Here is a 22,875-nt window from a genome sequence, read left to right as displayed (position 1 = left end):
CAGTCCCTCCTCGTGCACCAGCACAGTCTCTGCCCCCGCTCACAGTCCCTCTTCTTGCACCAGCACACCCTCTGCCCCCGCTCACAGTCCCTCTTCTTGCACCAGCACAGTCTCTGCCCCCGCTCACAGTCCCTCTTCGTGCACCAGCACACCCTCTGCCCCCGCTCACAGTCCCTCTTCGTGCACCAGCACAGTCTCTGCCCCCGCTCACAGTCCCTCTTCTTGCACCAGCACACCCTCTGCCCCCGCTCACAGTCCCTCTTCTTGCACCAGCACACCCTCTGCCCCCGCTCACAGTCCCTCTTTGTGCACCAGCACAGTCTCTGCCCCCGCTCACAGTCCCTCTTCTTGCACCAGCACACCCTCTGCCCCCGCTCACAGTCCCTCTTCGTGCACCAGCACACCCTCTGCCCCCGCTCACAGTCCCTCTTCGTGCACCAGCACAGTCTCTGCCCCCGCTCACAGTCCCTCTTCGTGCACCAGCACACCCTCTGCCCCCGCTCACAGTCCCTCTTCGTGCACCAGCACACCCTCTGCCCCCGCTCACAGTCCCTCTTTGTGCACCAGCACAGTCTCTGCCCCCGCTCACAGTCCCTCTTTGTGCACCAGCACAGTCTCTGCCCCCGCTCACAGTCCCTCTTCGTGCACCAGCACAGTCTCTGCCCCCGCTGACATCCTCTCCTTGTATCGCTGCCAGGCGCGCTGCTGTCGTCCCAGACGCTTTAGGTTTGGAGTTGGAGTAACCTGGGGTGGAGAAGACGTGATATGAGGATCTCTAGGGCAGAGTATTAGAGGAGGAGTAAGTCGCCCTCCCGCCTACCCTGCAGTCAGTGCACTCACCTCTGGCTCAGGTGCAATGTGCTGCAGGTCTGCGAGGGGTAGGATAGAAGGACGTCCATGTGCACATTGGAACGGTAGAGAACACTGTGCCAGGGAGTACATGAGATGGCAGCACTCATCCATGGTGAGCGGGTGGTTAAACTTCACTGCCCCTGTAGGCACAGCAGAGGGTCAGACACTACCCAACAACCTAGGGGGCAGCACAGGCGTAATGTATGGACCGTGTTCTCACCATGACAGGCCTGTGACGCCAGCACCCGGAGGACGACTCCTGGCACAGCCCCATGTCCTGCACCCAGCACCTGCAACAACTAAACACACCAGTCACATGACTCACCTGGGCTGTGATTGGAGGATGCAGTCACATGGTCAGCACTCCCCAGATCTCACCTGTGCCTGTTCCTGCAGATATTCCTGAGAGGGAGGAGTCAGTGAGTTGCGGTATCTGTATCCCTACCCCCAATGCTCCTGCACGCCTACTTACCTCCACAAGTCTCTGCACCACCGGTGTCCGTCCTCGCTGCGTCTCATTGACTTCTCTTTCCACAAAGCATAAAGGAATCTTAGTGACCAAAATACAGGGGCTCCCAGGGTCCGGGAATGAAACTGAAAGCCCAAGTCTCCGCAGAGTCCCAGCTCGTGTCCTGCAGGGGCAGACGGAACGGTCACGGCCATCAGGTCATACGCCAGTCACATGACCAGACCCAAGAATTACCTGAGAACACGATAGGCCTCCGACGATACATGAATAGCTAAAGGAGGCTCCACCACAGAAACTTTCAGATGTCTCTCGCCAGATTCTGAGACCTCAAAAGAGTCTGTGGGGGAAAAAGAGACAGTCATGTGACCAGAAAGACCGCAGGCCGCCATTATCAGTAGAAATACACTCTGAAAATGCTACCTGCAATGAGCTGCTCCAGACGGACCCGCTCGTGTGCTGCATGCTGGTCCACCAATACCAGGAGATGGCCGCCTACACGGGAGAGACGCATAACATGAGGACAGAGCGCTCAGTCACATGGGAGAGACACATGAGGACAGCGCTCCGTCACACGGGAGAGACGCATAACATGAGGACAGAGCGCTCCGTCACACGGGAGAGACACGACATGAGGACAGAGCGCTCCGTCACACGGAAGAGACGCATGACATGAGGACAGAGCGCTCCGTCACACGGGAGAGACGCATGACATGAGGACAGAGCGCTCCGTCACACGGGAGAGACACATGACATGAGGACAGAGCGCTCCGTCACACGGGAGAGACGCATGACATGAGGACAGAACGCTCCGTCACACGGGAGAGACACATGACATGAGGACAGAACGCTCCGTCACACGGGAGAGACACATGACATGAGGACAGAGCGCTCCGTCACACGGGAGAGACGCATAACATGAAGACAGAGCGCTCCGTCACACGGGAGAGACACATGACATGAGGACAGAGCGCTCCGTCACACGGAAGAGACGCATGACATGAGGACAGAGCGCTCCGTCACACGGGAGAGACGCATGACATGAGGACAGAGCGCTCCGTCACACGGGAGAGACGCATGACATGAGGACAGAGCGCTCCGTCACACGGGAGAGACGCATGACATGAGGACAGAACGCTCCGTCACACGGGAGAGACGCATGACATGAGGACAGAGCGCTCCGTCACACGGGAGAGACACATGACATGAGGACAGAACGCTCCGTCACACGGGAGAGACGCATGACATGAGGACAGAACGCTCCGTCACACGGGAGAGACACATGACATGAGGACAGAGCGCTCCGTCACACGGGAGAGACACATGAGGACAGAGCGCTCCGTCACACGGGAGAGACACATGACATGAGGACAGAGCGCTCCATAACACGGGAGAGACACATGACATGAGGACAGAGCGCTCCGTCACACGGGAGAGACACATGACATGAGGACAGAGCGCTCCGTCACACGGGAGAGACACATGAACATGAGGACAGAGCGCTCCGTCACACGGGAGAGACACATGACATGAGGACAGAGCGCTCCGTCACACGGGAGAGACACATGACATGAGGACAGAGCGCTCCCGTCACACGGGAGAGACACATGACATGAGGACAGAGCGCTCCGTCACACGGGAGAGCCTCATGACATGAGGACAGAGCGCTCCGTCACACGGGAGAGACACATGACATGAGGACAGAGCGCTCCGTCACACGGGAGAGACACATGACATGAGGACAGAGCGCTCCGTCACACGGGAGAGACACATGACATTGAGGACAGAACGCTCCGTCACACGGGAGAGACACATGACATGAGGACAGAGCGCTCCGTCACACGGGAGAGACACATGACATGAGGACAGAGCGCTCCGTCACACGGGAGAGACACATGACATGAGGACAGAGCGCTCCGTCACACGGGAGAGACACATGACATGAGGACAGAGCGCTCCGTCACACGGGAGAGACGCATGACATGAGGACAGAGCGCTCCGTCACACGGGAGAGACGCATGACATGAGGACAGAGCGCTCCGTCACACGGGAGAGACACATGACATGAGGACAGAGCGCTCCGTCACACGGGAGAGACACATGACATGAGGACAGAACGCTCCGTCACACGGGAGAGACACATGACATGAGGACAGAGCGCTCCGTCACACGGGAGAGACACATGACATGAGGACAGAGCGCTCCGTCACACGGGAGAGACACATGACATGAGGACAGAACGCTCCGTCACACGGGAGAGACACATGACATGAGGACAGAGCGCTCCGTCACACGGGAGAGACACATGACATGAGGACAGAGCGCTCCCGTCACACGGGAGAGACACATGACATGAGGACAGAACGCTCCGTCACACGGGAGAGACACATGACATGAGGACAGAGCGCTCCGTCACACGGGAGAGACACATGACATGAGGACAGAGCGCTCCGTCACACGGGAGAGACACATGACATGAGGACAGAGCGCTCCGTCACACGGGAGAGACACATGACATGAGGACAAAGCGCTCCGTCACACGGGAGAGACGCATGACATGAGGACAGATCGCTCCGTCACACGGGAGAGACGCATGACATGAGGACAGAGCGCTCCGTCACACGGGAGAGACACATGACATGAGGACAGAGCGCTCCGTCACACGGGAGACACACATGACATGAGGACAGAACGCTCCGTCACACGGGAGAGACGCATGACATGAGGACAGAACGCTCCGTCACACGGGAGAGACACATGACATGAGGACAGAGCGCTCCGTCACACGGGAGAGACGCATGACATGAGGACAGAGCGCTCCGTCACACGGGAGAGACGCATGACATGAGGACAGAGCGCTCCGTCACACGGGAGAGACACATGACATGAGGACAGAGCGCTCCATCACACGGGAGAGACACATGACATGAGGACAGAACGCTCCGTCACACGGGAGAGACGCATGACATGAGGACAGAGCGCTCCGTCACACGGGAGAGACGCATGACATGAGGACAGAACGCTCCGTCACACGGGAGAGACTCATGACATGAGGACAGAGCGCTCCGTCACACGGGAGAGACACATGACATGAGGACAGAGCGCTCCGTCACACGGAGAGAGACACATGACATGAGGACAGAGCGCTCCGTCACACGGGAGAGACACATGACCTGAGGACAGAGCGCTCCGTCACACGGGAGAGACACATGACATGAGGACAGAGCGCTCCGTCACACGGGAGAGACGCATGACATGAGGACAGAGCGCTCCGTCACACGGGAGAGACGCATGACATGAGGACAGAACGCTCCGTCACACGGGAGAGACACATGACATGAGGACAGAGCGCTCCGTCACACGGGAGAGACACATGACATGAGGACAGAGCGCTCCGTCACACGGGAGAGACGCATGACATGAGGACAGAGCGCTCCGTCACACGGGAGAGACACATGACATGAGGACAGAGCGCTCCGTCACACGGGAGAGACACATGAGGACAGAGCGCTCCGTCACACGGGAGAGACACATGACATGAGGACAGAGCGCTCCGTCACACGGGAGAGACACATGACATGAGGACAGAGCGCTCCGTCACACGGGAGAGACACATGACATGAGGACAGAACGCTCCGTCACACGGGAGAGACACATGACATGAGGACAGAACGCTCCGTCACACGGGAGAGACACATGACATGAGGACAGAGCGCTCCGTCACACGGGAGAGACACATGACATGAGGACAGAACGCTCCGTCACACGGGAGAGACGCAATGACATGAGGACAGAGCGCTCCGTCACACGGAGAGACACATGACATGAGGACAGAGCGCTCCGTCACACGGGAGAGACACATGACATGAGGACAGAGCGCTCCGTCACACGGGAGAGACACATGACATGAGGACAGAACGCTCCGCCACACGGGAGAGACACATGACATGAGGACAGAGCGCTCCGTCACACGGGAGAGACACATGACATGAGGACAGAGCGCTCCGTCACACGGGGAGAGACACATGACATGAGGACAGAGCGCTCCGTCACACGGGAGAGACACATGACATGAGGACAGAGCGCTCCGTCACACAGGAGAGACACATGACATGAGGACAGAGCGCTCCGTCACACGGGAGAGACGCATGACATGAGGACAGAACGCTCCGTCACACGGGAGAGACACATGACATGAGGACAGAACGCTCCGTCACACGGGAGAGACACATGACATGAGGACAGAGCGCTCCGTCACACGGGAGAGACACATGACATGAGGACAGAACGCTCCGTCACACGGGAGAGACACATGACATGAGGACAGAACGCTCCGTCACACGGGAGAGACGCATGACATGAGGACAGAGCGCTCCGTCACACGGGAGAGACGCATGACATGAGGACAGAGCGCTCCGTCACACGGGAGAGACACATGACATGAGGACAGAACGCTCCGTCACACGGGAGAGACACATGACATGAGGACAGAACGCTCCGTCACACGGGAGAGACACATGACATGACAGAGCGCTCCGTCACACGGGAGAGACACATGACATGAGGACAGAGCGCTCCGTCACACGGGAGAGACACATGAGGACAGCGCTCCGTCACACGGGAGAGACACATGACATGAGGACAGAGCGCTCCGTCACACGGGAGAGACACATGACATGAGGACAGAGCGCTCCGTCACACGGGAGAGACACATGAGGACAGCGCTCCGTCACACGGGAGAGACACATGACATGAGGACAGAGCGCTCCGTCACACGGGAGAGACACATGACATGAGGACAGAGCGCTCCGTCACACGGGAGAGACACATGAGGACAGAGCGCTCCGTCACACGGGAGAGACGCATGACATGAGGACAGAGCGCTCCGTCACACGGGAGAGACGCATGACATGAGGACAGAACGCTCCATCACACGGGAGAGACACATGACATGAGGACAGAGCGCTCCGTCACACGGGAGAGACACATGACATGAGGACAGAGCGCTCCGTCACACGGGAGAGACACATGACATGAGGACAGAACGCTCCGTCACACGGGAGAGACACATGACATGAGGACAGAGCGCTCCGTCACACGGGATCGTCACACGGGAGAGACGCATGACATGAGGACAGAACGCTCCATCACACGGGAGAGACACATGACATGAGGACAGAGCGCTCCGTCACACGGGAGAGACACATGACATGAGGACAGAGCGCTCCGTCACACGGGAGAGACGCATGACATGAGGACAGAGCGCTCCGTCACGCAGGATACATCACAGTTCTAGTAGTTGATCAGCAGCTTCTTTAAGCCGCAGACCTCTGTCACTTTTGGGAGACACTTGTACGACTGTGTTCACACTGAGTAATATTGTCTCTCCGTCTGCCTTAGTGTCCCTCACTATCTCTATGGGGGGGATCTGTGCGCCTCGGATTCTGTCACTTTGCAGAGTGGTGGGAGCGCAGACGCACAATCCCACTATAGTGAGGGAGACTGAGGCAGGCGGAGGCCGATATTACTCACCTGTACAAGCAGGAGCTATTCTTACGCTAGATATCGGACATCTTTAACCTTTCATAGCCTGCACTACCTGTCACCTGCTCATGGGGGCGCTCAGCACATGTACTCACCTGATGCCACGCTCTGCTCAGTCTCTGCATTCATCAGGCAGGCTATGAACTTACTGTCCACTTGCTGCAGCACCTGGAAGATTAACACAGTCACTGCCGAGAACCGTACTGTACACCAGGAGTAGAGCAGCCCCCCACCAGTACACTGGACCGCCCCACCAGTACACCGCCCCCCCCAGTACACTGGACCTGCTCCCCCAGAAGTACAACAGCCCCCACCAGTACACCCCCCCCCCCACCAGTACACCGCCCCCCCCAGTACACTGGACCTGCTCCCCCAGAAGTACAACAGCCCCCACCAGTACACCGCCCCCCCCCCCCCCCACCAGTACACCGGACCCCCCACCAGTATACCAGACCCACTCCCCCTAGAGTACAGCAGCCCCCACCACCAGTACACCAGACCCACCCACCAGTACACCGAACCCCCCAGTACACTGGACCCACTCCCCCAGAAGTACAGCAGCCCCCCCACCAGTAGACCGCCCCCCCCCCCCCCAGTACACCAGACTCCCCCCACCAGTACACCGGACCCCAGAAGTACAGCAGCCCCCCACCAGTACACCGGACCCCACACCCACACCAGTATACCAGACCCACTCCCCCTAGAGTACAGCAGCCCCCACCACCAGTACACCGCCCCCACCCCCCCACCAGTACACCAGACGCCCCACCAGTCCACCAGACCTGCTCCCCAAGAGTACAGCAGCCCCCACCAGTACACCAGACCCCCCCCCTCCACCAGACCCCCCCCCCCCACCAGTACACCAGACCCCCCCCCCCTCCACCAGTACACCAGACCCCCCCCACCAGTACACCGGACCGCCCCACCAGTACACCAGACGCCCCACCAGTACCCCCCCCCCACCAGTACACCGGACCCCCCCACACACACCAGTATACCAGACCCACTCCCCCAAGAGTACAGCAGCCCCCACCAGTACACCGGACCGGCTCCACCAGGAGTACAGCAGAACACCCGACCGACCCCCCTCCCCTCCTGTATACTGGACCCTTCACCTTTATGCTGTGCACCATTTCCTTGGTGAAGCGATACGGATACAGGATGTTGTGGATCTTTACAGAAAGATAATCAGAGTGCCCCCTGCTGACATCCACGGCAAGCTGCAAGAGAGGAGAGCGGTTGTCACTTACACACATATATGTAGAGTCCTGCCTGGTGTATACTATCCGGGGGCACATATACATGTACAGAGTCCTGCCTGGTGTATACTATCCGGGGGCACATATACATGTACAGAGTCCTGCCTGGTGTATACTATCCGGGGGCACATATACATGTACAGAGTCCTGCCTGGTGTATACTATCCGGGGGCACATATACATGTACAGAGTCCTGCCTGGTGTATACTATCCGGGGGGCACATATACATGTACAGAGTCCTGCCTGGTGTATACTATCCGGGGGCACATATACATGTAGAGTCCTGCCTGGTGTATACTATCCGGGGGGCACATATATATGTAGAGTCCTGCCTGGTGTACACTATCCGGGGGCACATATACATGTACAGAGTCCTGCCTGGTGTATACTATCCGGGGGCACATATACATGTACAGAGTCCTGCCTGGTGTATACTATCCGGGGGCACATATACATGTACAGAGTCCTGCCTGGTGTATACTATCCGGGGGCACATATACATGTACAGAGTCCTGCCTGGTGTATACTATCCGGGGGCACATATACATGTACAGAGTCCTGCCTGGTGTATACTATCCGGGGGCACATATACATGTACAGAGTCCTGCCTGGTGTATACTATCCGGGGGCACATATACATGTACAGAGTCCTGCCTGGTGTATACTATCCGGGGGCACATATACATGTACAGAGTCCTGCCTGGTGTATACTATCCGGGGGGCACATATACATGTACAGAGTCCTGCCTGGTGTATACTATCCGGGGCACATATATATGTAGAGTCCTGCCTGGTGTATACTATCCGGGGGCACATATACATGTACAGAGTCCTGCCTGGTGTATACTATCCGGGGGCACATATACATGTACAGAGTCCTGCCTGGTGTATACTATCCGGGGGCACATATACATGCACAGAGTCCTGCCTGGTGTATACTATCCGGGGGCACATATACATGTACAGAGTCCTGCCTGGTGTATACTATCCGGGGGGCACATATATATGTAGAGTCCTGCCTGGTGTATACTATCCGGGGGCACATATATATGTAGAGTCCTGCCTGGTGTATACTATCCGGGGGCACATATATATGTAGAGTCCTGCCTGGTGTATACTATCCGGGGGCACATATATATGTAGAGTCCTGCCTGGTGTATACTATCCGGGGGCACATATACATGTACAGAGTCCTGCCTGGTGTATACTATCCGGGGGCACATATACATGTACAGAGTCCTGCCTGGTGTACACTATCCGGGGGCACATACATGTACAGAGTCCTGCCTGGTGTATACTATCCGGGGGCACATATACATGTACAGAGTCCTGCCTGGTGTATACTATCCGGGGGCACATACATGTAGAGTCCTGCCTGGTGTATACTATCCGGGGGCACATATATATGTAGAGTCCTGCCTGGTGTATACTATCCGGGGGCACATATACATGTACAGAGTCCTGCCTGGTGTATACTATCCGGGGGCACATATACATGTACAGAGTCCTGCCTGGTGTATACTATCCGGGGGCACATATACATGTACAGAGTCCTGCCTGGTGTATACTATCCGGGGGCACATATACTTGTAGAGTCCTGCCTGGTGTATACTATCCGGGGGGCACATATACATGTACAGAGTCCTGCCTGGTGTATACTATCCGGGGGCACATACATGTAGAGTCCTGCCTGGTGTATACTATCCGGGGGGCACATATACATGTACAGAGTCCTGCCTGGTGTATACTATCCGGGGGCACATACATGTAGAGTCCTGCCTGGTGTATACTATCCGGGGGGCACATATACATGTACAGAGTCCTGCCTGGTGTATACTATCCGGGGGGCACATATACATGTACAGAGTCCTGTCTGGTGTATACTATCCGGGGGGCACATATACATGTACAGAGTCCTGCCTGGTGTATACTATCCGGGGGGCACATATACATGTACAGAGTCCTGCCTGGTGTATACTATCCGGGGGGCACATATATATGTAGAGTCCTGCCTGGTGTATACTATCCGGGGGCACATATACATGTACAGAGTCCTGCCTGGTGTATACTATCCGGGGGCACATATACATGTACAGAGTCCTGCCTGGTGTATACTATCCGGGGGCACATACATGTAGAGTCCTGCCTGGTGTATACTATCCGGGGGCACATATACATGTACAGAGTCCTGCCTGGTGTATACTATCCGGGGGCACATATACATGTACAGAGTCCTGCCTGGTGTATACTATCCGGGGGCACATATACATGTACAGAGTCCTGCCTGGTGTATACTATCCGGGGGGCATATACATTACCTTACATGTCACAGAGTCCTGCCTGGTGTATACTATCCGGGGGCACATATACATGTACAGAGTCCTGCTTGTGTGTATACTATCCGGGGGCACATATACATGTACAGAGTCCTGCCTTGGTGTATACTATCCGGGGGCACATATACTATGTAGAGTCCTGCCTGGTGTATACTATCCGGGGCACATATACATGTACAGAGTCCTGCCTGGTGTATACTATACGGGGGCACATATACCTGTACAGAGTCCTGCCTGTGTATACTATCCGGGGGACATATACATGTACAGAGTCCTGCCTGGGTATACTATCCGGGGGCACATATACATGTACAGAGTCCTGCCTGGTGTATACTATCCGGGGGAACCATATACATGTACAGAGTCCTGCCTGGTGTATACTATCCGGGGGCACATATACATGTACAGAGTCCTGCCTGGTGTATACTATCCGGGGCACATATACATGTAGAGTCCTGCTGGTGTATACTATCCGGGGGGCACATATACTATGTAGAGTCCTGCCTGGTGTATACTATCCGGGGGGCACATATACATGTACAGGTCCTGCTGGTGGATACTATCCGGGGGCACATATACATGTACAGAGTCCTGCCATGGTGTATACTATCCGGGGGCACATATACATGTACAGAGTCCTGCCTGGTGTATACTATCCGGGGGCACATATACATGTACAGAGTCCTGCCTGGTGTATACTATCCGGGGGCACATATACATGTACAGAGTCCTGCCTGGTGTATACTATCCGGGGGGCACATATACATGTACAGAGTCCTGCCTGGTGTATACTATCCGGGGGCACATATACATGTACAGAGTCCTGCCTGGTGTATACTATCCGGGGGGCACATATACATGTACAGAGTCCTGCCTGGTGTATACTATCCGGGGGCACATATACATGTACAGAGTCCTGCCTGGTGTATACTATCCGGGGGCACATATACATGTACAGAGTCCTGCCTGGTGTACACTATCCGGGGGCACATACATGTACAGAGTCCTGCCTGGTGTATACTATCCGGGGGGCACATATACATGTACAGAGTCCTGCCTGGTGTATACTATCCGGGGGCACATATACATGTACAGAGTCCTGCCTGGTGTATACTATCCGGGGGGCACATATACATGTACAGAGTCCTGCCTGGTGTATACTATCCGGGGGCACATATACATGTACAGAGTCCTGCCTGGTGTATACTATCCGGGGGCACATATACTTGTAGAGTCCTGCCTGGTGTATACTATCCGGGGGCACATATACATGTACAGAGTCCTGCCTGGTGTATACTATCCGGGGGCACATATACATGTACAGAGTCCTGCCTGGTGTATACTATCCGGGGGCACATATACATGTACAGAGTCCTGCCTGGTGTATACTATCCGGGGGCACATATACATGTACAGAGTCCTGCCTGGTGTATACTATTCGGAGGCACATATACATGTACAGAGTCCTGCCTGGTGTACACTATCCGGGGGCACATATACATGTACAGAGTCCTGCCTGGTGTATACTATCCGGGGGCACATATATATGTACAGAGTCCTGCCTGGTGTATACTATCCGGGGGGCACATATACATGTAGAGTCCTGCCTGGTGTATACTATCCGGGGGCACATATACATGTACAGAGTCCTGCCTGGTGTATACTATCCGGGGGCACATATATATGTAGAGTCCTGCCTGGTGTATACTATCCGGGGGCACATATACATGTACAGAGTCTGCCTGGTGTTATACTATCCGGGGGCACAATATACATGTAGAGTCCTGCCTGGTGTATACTATCCGGGGGCACATATACATGTACAGAGTCCTGCCTGGTGTTATACTATTCGCGGGGCACATATACATGTACAGAGTCCTGCCTGGTGTATACTATCCGGGGAGCACATATACAATGTACAGAGTCCTGCCTGGTGTAGACTATCCGGGGGCCACATATACATGTACAGAGTCCTGCCTGGTGTTACTATCCGGGGGGCACATATACATGTACGCAGAGTCCTGCTGGTGTATATTACTATCCGGGGGCACATATACATGTACAGAGTCCTGCCTGGTGTATACTATCCGGGAGGCACATATACATGTACAGAGTCCTGCTGGTGTATACTATCCGGAGGGGCACATACATGTAGAGTCCTGCCTGGTGTATACTATCAGGGGGCACATATACATGTACAGAGTCCTGCCTGGTGTATACTATCCGGGGGCACATATACATGTACAGAGTCCTGCCTGGTGTATACTATTCGGAGGCACATACATGTACAGAGTCCTGCCTGGTGTATACTATCCGGGGGGCACATATACATGTACAGAGTCCTGCCTGGTGTATACTATCCGGGGGGCACATATACATGTACAGAGTCCTGCCTGGTGTATACTATTCGGAGGCACATACATGTCCCATCCTCCACACTCACCGATGGCTGGCGCACATACACCGGGTTCTTCCATTCCGTGTACAGGGAGGACAAGTCGCCAATATCTGCAGAAGACAGGAAGTTTACTTGGCTGCTGATCAGACTGGAGGAGCAAAGATGAGGTGCAGCATTAATACCTCTTGGTCCACCAGGGTCTCTCTCAGCACGAGGCCGGGGTAAGAACGGTGACAGGGCTGGAGTCTTATAAGGATGACACTGGGACTGGAAGCCTACAGAAAGGGGGGAACGTCAGAGGGGCCCTGGAAGGTGACAGGTAGTGGGGAGGTGACAGGTAGAGGGAATGGTAATGAGGAGGTGACAGGCAAAGGGGAGGTGATGCATTAGGTAGGTGTGAGGTAGCAAAGAGGTGACTATAACACCACCACCACTAGACACACCTGTCCTGTACACTGTAACACTACCACCACTAGACACACCTGTCCTGTACACTGTAAAACTACCACCACTAGACACACCTGTGCTGTACACTGTAACACCACCACCACTAGACACACCTGTCCTGTACACTGTAACACCAACACCACTAGACACACCTGTCTTGTACACTGTAATACCACCACTAGACACACCTGTGCTGTACACTGTAACACCACCACTAGACACACCTGTCCTGTACACTGTAACACTACCACCACTAGACACACCTGTCTGTACACTGTAACACCACCACCACTAGACACACCTGTCCTGTACACTGTAACACCACCACCACTAGACACACCTGTCCTGTACACTGTAACACCACCACCACTAGACACACCTGTCCTCTACACTGTAACACTACCACCACTAGACACACCTGTCCTGTACACTGTAACACCACCACCACTAGACACACCTGTCCTGTACACTGTAACACCACCACCACTAGACACACCTGTCCTCTACACTGTAACACTACCACCACTAGACACACCTGTCCTGTACACTGTAACACCACCACTAGACACACCTGTCCTGTACACTGTAACGCCACCACCACTAGACACACCTGTCCTGTACACTGTAACACCACCACCACTAGACACACCTGTCCTCTACACTGTAACACTACCACCACTAGACACACCTGTCCTGTACACTGTAACACCACCACCACTAGACACACCTGTCCTCTACACTTTAACACTACCACCACTAGACACACCTGTCCTGTACACTGTAACACCACCACCACTAGAAACACCTGTCCTGTACACAGTAACACCACCACTAGACACACCTGTCCTGTACACTGTAACACTACCACCACTAGACACACCTGTCCTGTACACTGTAACACCACCACCACTAGACACACCTGTGCTGTACACTGTAACACCACCACTAGACACACCTGTCCTGTACACTGTAACACCACCACCACTAGACACTCCTGTCCTGTACACTGTAACACTACCACCACTAGACACACCTGTCCTGTACACTGTAACACCACCACCACTAGACACACCTGCCCTGTACACTGTAACACTACCACCACTAGACACACCTGTCCCGTACACTGTAACACCACCACCACTAGACACACCTGTCCTGTACACTGTAACACCACCACCACTAGACACACCTGTCCTGTACACTGTAACACCACCACCACTAGACACACCTGTCCTGTACACTGTAACACCACCACCACTAGACACACCTGTCCTGTACACTGTAACACCACCACTAGACACACCTGTCCTGTACACTGTAACACCACCACCACTAGACACACCTGTGCTGTACACTGTAACACCACCACTAGACACACCTGTCCTGTACACTGTAACACCACCACTAGACACACCTGTCCTGTACACTGTAACACTACCACCACTAGACACACCTGTCCTGTACACTGTAACACCACCACCACTAGACACTCCTGTCCTGTACACTGTAACACTACCACCACTAGACACACCTGTCCTGTACACTGTAACACCACCACTAGACACACCTGTCCTGTACACTGTAACACTAACACCACTAGACACACCTGCCCTGTACACTGTAACACCACCACTAGACACACCTGCCCTGTACACTGTAACACCACCACCACTAGACACACCTGCCCTGTACACTGTAACACCACCACTAGACACACCTGTCCTGTACACTGTAACACCACCACCACTAGACACACCTGTCTGTACACTGTAACACCACCACTAGACACACCTGTCCTGTACACTGTAACACTAACACCACTAGACACACCTGCCCTGTACACTGTAACACCACCACTAGACACACCTGTCCTGTACACTGTAACACCACCACCACTAGACACACCTGTCCTGTACACTGTAACACCACCACCACTAGACACACCTGTCCTGTACACTGTAACACTACCACCACTAGACACACCTGTCCTGTACACTGTAACACCACCACCACTAGACACACCTGCCCTGTACACTGTAACAACACCACCACTAGACACACCTGTCCTGTACACTGTAACACCACCACTAGACACACCTGTCCTGTACACTGTAACACCACCACCACTAGACACTCCTGTCCTGTACACTGTAACACCACCACCACTAGACACACCTGTCCTGTACACTGTAACACCACCACTAGACACACCTGCCCTGTACACTGTAACACCGCCACCACCACTAGACACACCTGTCCTGTACACTGTAACACCACCACCACCACTAGACACACCTGTCCTGTACACTCTAACACCACCACCACTAGACACACCTGCCCTGTACACTGTAACACCACCACCACTAGACACACCTGTCCTGTACACTGTAACACCACCACCACTAGACACACCTGTCCTGTACACTGTAACACCACCACCACTAGACACACCTGTCCTGTACACTGTAACACCACCACCACTAGACACACCTGTCCTGTACACTGTAACACCACCACTAGACACACCTGTGCTGTACACTGTAACACCACCACTAGTCACACCTGTCCTGTACATTGTAACACTACCACCACTAGACACACCTGTCCTGTACACTGTAACACTACCACCACTAGACACACCTGTCCTGTACACTGTAACACCACCACCACTAGACACACCTGCCCTGTACACTGTAACACCACCACTAGACACACCTTCCCTGTACACTGTAACACCACCACCACTAGACACACCTGTCCTGTACACTGTAACACCACCACCACCACTAGACACACCTGTCCTGTACACTGTAACACCACCACTAGACACACCTGCCCTGTACACTGTAACACCACCACCACTAGACACACCTATCCTGTACACTGTAACACCACCACTAGACACACCTGTCCTGTACACTGTAACACCACCACTAGACACACCTGTCCTGTACACTGTAACACCACCACCACTAGACACTCCTGTCCTGTACACTGTAACACCACCACTAGACACACCTGCCCTGTACACAGTAACACCACCACTAGACACACCTGCCCTGTACACTGTAACACCACCACCACTAGACACTCCTGTCCTGTACACTGTAACACTACCACCACTAGACACACCTGTCCTGTACACTGTAACACCACCACCACTAGACACACCTGTCCTGTACACTGTAACACTACCACACTAGACACACCTGTCCGTACACTGTAACACCACCACCACTAGACACACCTGTCCTGTACACTGTAACACCACCACCACTAGACACACCTGTCCTGTACACTGTAACACCACCACCACTAGACACAACTGTCCTGTACACTGTAACACCACCACCACTAGACACACCTGTCCCTGTACACTGTAAACACCACCACCACTAGACACACCTGTGCTGTACACTGTAACACCACCACTAGACACACCTGTCCTGTACACTGTAACACCACCACTAGACACACCTGTCCTGTACACTGTAACACTACCACCACTAGACACACCTGTCCTGTACACTGTAACACCACCACCACTAGACACTCCTGTCCTGTACACTGTAACACTACCACCACTAGACACACCTGTCCTGTACACTGTAACACCACCACCACTAGACACACCTGTCCTGTACACTGTAACACTACCACCACTAGACACACCTGTCCTGTACACTGTAACAACACCACCACCACTAGACACACCTGTCCTGTACACTGTAACACCACCACTAGACACACCTGTCCTGTACACTGTAACACCACCACCACTAGACACACCTGTCCTGTACACAGTAACACCACCACTAGACACACCTGTGCTGTACACTGTAACACCACCACTAGACACACCTGTCCTGTACACAGTAACACCACCACTAGACACACCTGTCCTGTACACTGTAACACCACCACCAGACACTCCTGTCCTGTACACTGTAACACCACCACCACCACTAGACACACCTGTCCTGTACACTGTAACACCACCACTAGACACACCTGTCCTGTACACTGTACCACCACCACTAGACACACCTGTCCTGTACACTGTAACACCACCACTAGACACACCTGTCCTGTACACTGTAACACCACCACCACTAGACACACCTGTCCTGTACACTGTAACACCACCACTAGACACACCTGTCCTGTACACTGTAACACCACCACTAGACACACCTGTCCTGTACACTGTAACACCACCACCACTAGACACACCTGTCCTGTACACTGTAACACCACCACCACCACTAGACACACCTGTCCTGTACACTGTAACACCACCACTAGACACACCTGTCCTGTACACTGTAACACCACCACCACTAGACACACCTGCCCTGTACACTGTAACACCACCACCACTAGACACACCTGTCCTGTACACTGTAACACTACCACCACTAGACACACCTGTCCTGTACACTGTAACACCACCACCACTAGACACACCTGCCCTGTACACTGTAACACTACCACCACTAGACACACCTGTCCCGTACACTGTAACACCACCACCACTAGACACACCTGTCCTGTACACTGTAACACCACCACCACTAGACACACCTGTCCTGTACACTGTAACACCACCACCACTAGACACACCTGTCCTGTACACTGTAACACCACCACCACTAGACACACCTGTCCTGTACACTGTAACACCACCACCACTAGACACACCTGTGCTGTACACTGTAACACCACCACTAGACACACCTGTCCTGTACACTGTAACACCACCACTAGACACACCTGTCCTGTACACTGTAACACTACCACCACTAGACACACCTGTCCTGTACACTGTAACACCACCACCACTAGACACTCCTGTCCTGTACACTGTAACACTACCACCACTAGACACACCTGTCCTGTACACTGTAACACTACCACCACTAGACACACCTGTCCTGTACACTGTAACACTACCACCACTAGACACACCTGTCCTGTACACTGTAACACCACCACCACTAGACACACCTGTCCTGTACACTGTAACACCACCACTAGACACACCTGTCCTGTACACTGTAACACCACCACCACTAGACACACCTGTCCTGTACACAGTAACACCACCACTAGACACACCTGTGCTGTACACTGTAACACCACCACTAGACACACCTGTCCTGTACACAGTAACACCACCACTAGACACACCTGTCCTGTACACTGTAACACCACCACCAGACACTCCTGTCCTGTACACTGTAACACCACCACCACCACTAGACACACCTGTCCTGTACACTGTAACACCACCACTAGACACACCTGTCCTGTACACTGTAACACCACCACCACTAGACACACCTGTCCTGTACACTGTAACACACCACCACTAGACACACCTGTCCTGTACACTGTAACACCACCACCACTAGACACACCTGTCCTGTACACTGTAACACCACCACTAGACACACCTGTCCTGTACACTGTAACACCACCACTAGACACACCTGTCCTGTACACTGTAACACCACCACCACTAGACACACCTGTCCTGTACACTGTAACACACCACCACCACTAGACACACCTGTCCTGTACACTGTAACACCACCACTAGACACACCTGTCCTGTACACTGTAACACCACCACCACTAGACACACCTGTCCTGTACACTGTAACCCCACCACCACTAGACACACCTGTCCTGTACACTGTAACACCACCACCACTAGACACACCTGTCCTGTAACACTGTAACACCACCACCACTAGACACACCTGTCCTGTACACTGTAACACCACCACTAGACACACCTGTCCTGTACACTGTAACACCACCACTAGACACACCTGTCCTGTACACTGTAACACAACCACTAGTCACACCTGTCCTGTACACTGTAACACCACCACCACTAGACACACCTGTCCTGTACACTGTAACACCACCACCACTAGACACACCTGTCCTGTACACTGTAACACAACCACTAGACACACCTGTCCTGTACACTGTAACACCACCACCACTAGACACACCTGTCCTGTACACAGTAACACCACCACTAGACACACCTGTCCCGTACACTGTAACACCACCACTAGACACACCTGTCCTGTACACAGTAACACAACCACCACTAGTCACACCTGTCCTGTACACTGTAACACCAACATCACTAGACACACCTGTCCTGTACACTGTAACACCACCACTAGACACACCTGTCCTGTACACAGTAACACCACCACTAGACACACCTGTCCTGTACACTGTAACACCACCACCACTAGACACTCCTGTCCTGTACACTGTAACACTACCACCACTAGACACACCTGTCCTGTACACTGTAACACCACCACTAGACACACCTGCGCTGTACACTGTAACACCACCACTAGACACACCTGTCCTGTACACTGTAACACCACCACTAGACACTCCTGTCCTGTACACTGTAACACCACCACCACTAGACACTCCTGTCCTGTACACTGTAACACCACCACTAGACACACCTGCGCTGTACACTGTAACACCACCACTAGACACACCTGTCCTGTACACTGTAACACCACCACTAGACACTCCTGTCCTGTACACTGTAACACCACCACTAGACACACCTGCGCTGTACACTGTAACACCACCACTAGACACACCTGTCCTGTACACTGTAACACCACCACTAGACACTCCTGTCCTGTACACTGTAACACCACCACTAGACACACCTGCGCTGTACACTGTACATACATTCCCCTGGAGTGGTGTGTATATCCGGTGCGCTGGTTTGGGGGATCTCTTTCCCGGTATACATACCACTCTTGCAGACAACCAGCATACTGGAGAGATCTTGGATGCAGGCTGCTGTCTGCTCCCTGGTGGGGGCGCTATAACTGCTGAGACCTGTGGCCGTATTGATGAAGATATTTTTTCCCAAGGACTCTTCATAGCATTGCAGCCATTCCTTAGACATAGGGGAGTCTGGAGGACTCTCACTCATTCGGCCATCTTGCTGTGACTGACCATCACTATCTTTACAAGCAGTGGACGTGGGGGAGGAGCCTGGGGTTTGGATACCTCCCCCGCCCTGTGCAGCCTCCTCATTGTTCTTCAGCATGCACAGTTTTGATGTTAATGTAGGGGTACACTCTGGATCATGGGACTGTTTTGGGTGTGAGAGGTTCGGCACAGCTGACCCCTCTTGAACGTTGGTGAAAGCGTCTGCTCCAGCCTTCCTGGGTTGTTGGGGTTCGCAGTACTGTCTACCCACACAGCCACTCTTTCCATAGAGTCTCCTGAACTTGTCCAGGGATCCTCTCAGACCTGTGGGCGTGCTCACCTTGATGTAAGCAGGGGGCGGGCCACATCTAGGTGGGATCCATTTACTAATGCCGGCTCGTACATGCTCACATCGAAGACTTCTAGGGTTAGTAGGGTTTTGAGCTGGACAGGGGGAGACCCCAGCTGCCCCCTGTATTGTGGAGGTATCAGGGGATGTGAGGGGGCTGCCATCTTGACTTATCTCCAGTGTGTTTTCAGGTATGTGATCAGACTCCTGATGGGCTACCAATGGAGGTGGTGGGGACTCCTGGTGGGCTCCCAGTGAAGGCGGTGGGGACTCCTGGTGGGCTACCAATGGAAGTGGTGGGGACTCCTGTTGGGTTACAAATGGAAGTGGTGGGGACTCCTGTTGGGTTACAAATGGAAGTGGTGGGGACTCCTGGTGGGTTCCCAAATGAGGAAGTGGGGACCCGTGGTGGGCTCCCAGTGGAGACAGTCCGGACTCCTGGTGGGCTACACAAGGAGGTGATGGGGACTCGTGGTAGACTTCAAATAGAGGCGGTGAGGACCCATGGTGGGATCCCAATAGAGATGGTGGGGACCTGTGAAGGGCTCCCAGTGAAGGTGCTGTGATGTCCCTGCTCCTGCGCACACATCGGGACCTCAGATAAGCTATACTGGAGGTGCCTACTGTCCTGGTATCATGGGGGGCAACTGGCTGCTTACCCCCCTCACAGGATAAGTTGTAGTGATGCTTTTGGCTGAATTCTGCCACCTCGTCTTTGGACACTTCTAAGAATAGGTTCTCTCTCTTGAGAAAGTTCCGGAGCCCCTGCTCAGCGCACAGCATCACCCGGTCCCAGTCTCGGAACTCTATCAGCGTCTTATCAGGCTGAAAGCAAACGTCGTACTCAGACACATGACATTGAATGTTAATTACAAAGACCCCGTAGAGATCAGAGGCAGAGCACGGGCGGCCGCTTCTCCCCCTGCAGATGGTGCTCTCTCCCCGGATGATGAAGTCCAAGAGTTTATGGAGCTTGGTCTTCAGGACCAGGCGCTTGTTCACATACAAGAACTGCATGGTCTTGTTGTAGTGGCCCTCGCAGCTGACCAGCCCATGGATGGTGAGGCCACTGTGTGTGTGCTGCACCTCCCGGAGGCCCTGGCTTCTGCCCGGCCCATAGATCTGGCAGAATCGGGAAGACAGCTCCTTGGTTTTTGGCAAGTGGAGTACCACTGAGTGAACAGCGTTGTTTCTTAAGGAGAAAGAGATGTCTGGCTTCATCAGGGCGATTGCCTCCAACCGCTGCTGGATGCGTTCTAGCTCCAGCGCCTGCTCCAGGTGTTTTCTGCGGACAGGCAGGGAGGAGAACAGGTTGTATAGCGTGACTGTTGTCCCTGCACTCGGACGGGTGGTTTCTACTTCCACAAGTGCCAGCGAGTTCCCGTTACGGAAGGTTCTGCTGAACGTCTGAGCTGTATCCTTGTGTCTGGAGCAGATCTCCACCACACCGGACACATCCACCATACTGGCCAGCGCCTCTCCACGAAAGCCAAAAAACCGCAAATCCTCCAAGTCCTGTACACTGTGACACTTGCTAGTACAAAACCGGGTCCCCACACGATCCATGTCCTCGCGGCACAATCCGCAGCCATTGTCCACCACTTGCACCTTGAAGGTTTCCAAGTCAATGCGAACCGCAATGCACGTGGCCCGTGCGTCAGCACTGTTAAGGACAAGTTCTTCTACACACTGTGCCACCGACGTGATGGCCACCCCCGATCGCAAACGGCATCTGACATCATCTGACAACACCCGGATCATGGGTCAAGACGTCCACACTGTGCAACAAGGACAAGAGAGAAGACATGACAAAGTGTAACCCAGCACGACCCTTGGATGACATCACTGATATATGACATGTGACCCACACACCTTATACTATATGAACAGCTATTCATCTATCACTGCTGACACCCAGCCTGTATATCATGTGTATATAGAGGTGGTCACAGCCCCGCCCCTCCTGTATATCATGTGTATAGAGAGGTAGTCACAGCCCCGCCCCCTGTATATCCTGTGTATAGCGAGGTAGTCACAGCCCCGCCCCTCCTGTATATAGTTGGTCACAGCCCCGCCCCCTCCTGTATATCATGTGTATATAGAGGTGGTCACAGCCCCGCCCCTCCTGTATATCCTGTGTATAGAGAGGTAGTCACAGCCCCCCTCCCTTTATATCATGTGTAGAGAGAAGTGGTCACAGCCCCGCCCCCTGTACATCTTGTGTATA

At 53.8% G+C, this 22,875-nt stretch overlaps 1 protein-coding gene across 3 annotated transcripts; it reads right to left on the bottom strand.

Annotated features, from left to right (window-relative positions):
- Positions 1-545: 545 nt before the first annotated feature.
- MLH3 (mutL homolog 3) lies at positions 546-22,423 on the bottom strand. Of its 3 annotated transcripts, XM_069949427.1 has the most exons (12): positions 20,117-22,423; positions 13,039-13,131; positions 12,902-12,966; positions 7,978-8,082; positions 6,958-7,030; positions 1,742-1,813; positions 1,556-1,658; positions 1,325-1,484; positions 1,231-1,254; positions 1,073-1,151; positions 841-992; positions 546-744 (listed from the first exon to the last, which is right to left on the bottom strand). In XM_069949427.1, the coding sequence occupies exons 1-12, from the start codon at positions 22,407-22,409 to the stop codon at positions 628-630; spliced, it is 3,336 nt and encodes a 1,111-aa protein (XP_069805528.1). In that variant the 5' UTR covers positions 22,410-22,423; the 3' UTR covers positions 546-627. The 3 variants fall into 3 exon arrangements, with proteins under 3 accessions (XP_069805528.1, XP_069805529.1, XP_069805530.1); XM_069949428.1 differs by lacking the exon at positions 1,231-1,254; XM_069949429.1 differs by lacking the exon at positions 13,039-13,131.
- Positions 22,424-22,875: the final 452 nt, after the last annotated feature.

This window comes from Dendropsophus ebraccatus, chromosome 13 (genome assembly GCF_027789765.1).
Source record: "Dendropsophus ebraccatus isolate aDenEbr1 chromosome 13, aDenEbr1.pat, whole genome shotgun sequence".
Classification (NCBI taxonomy): domain Eukaryota; kingdom Metazoa; phylum Chordata; class Amphibia; order Anura; family Hylidae; genus Dendropsophus; species Dendropsophus ebraccatus.
This window is presented reverse-complemented; position numbering and strand designations above follow the sequence as displayed.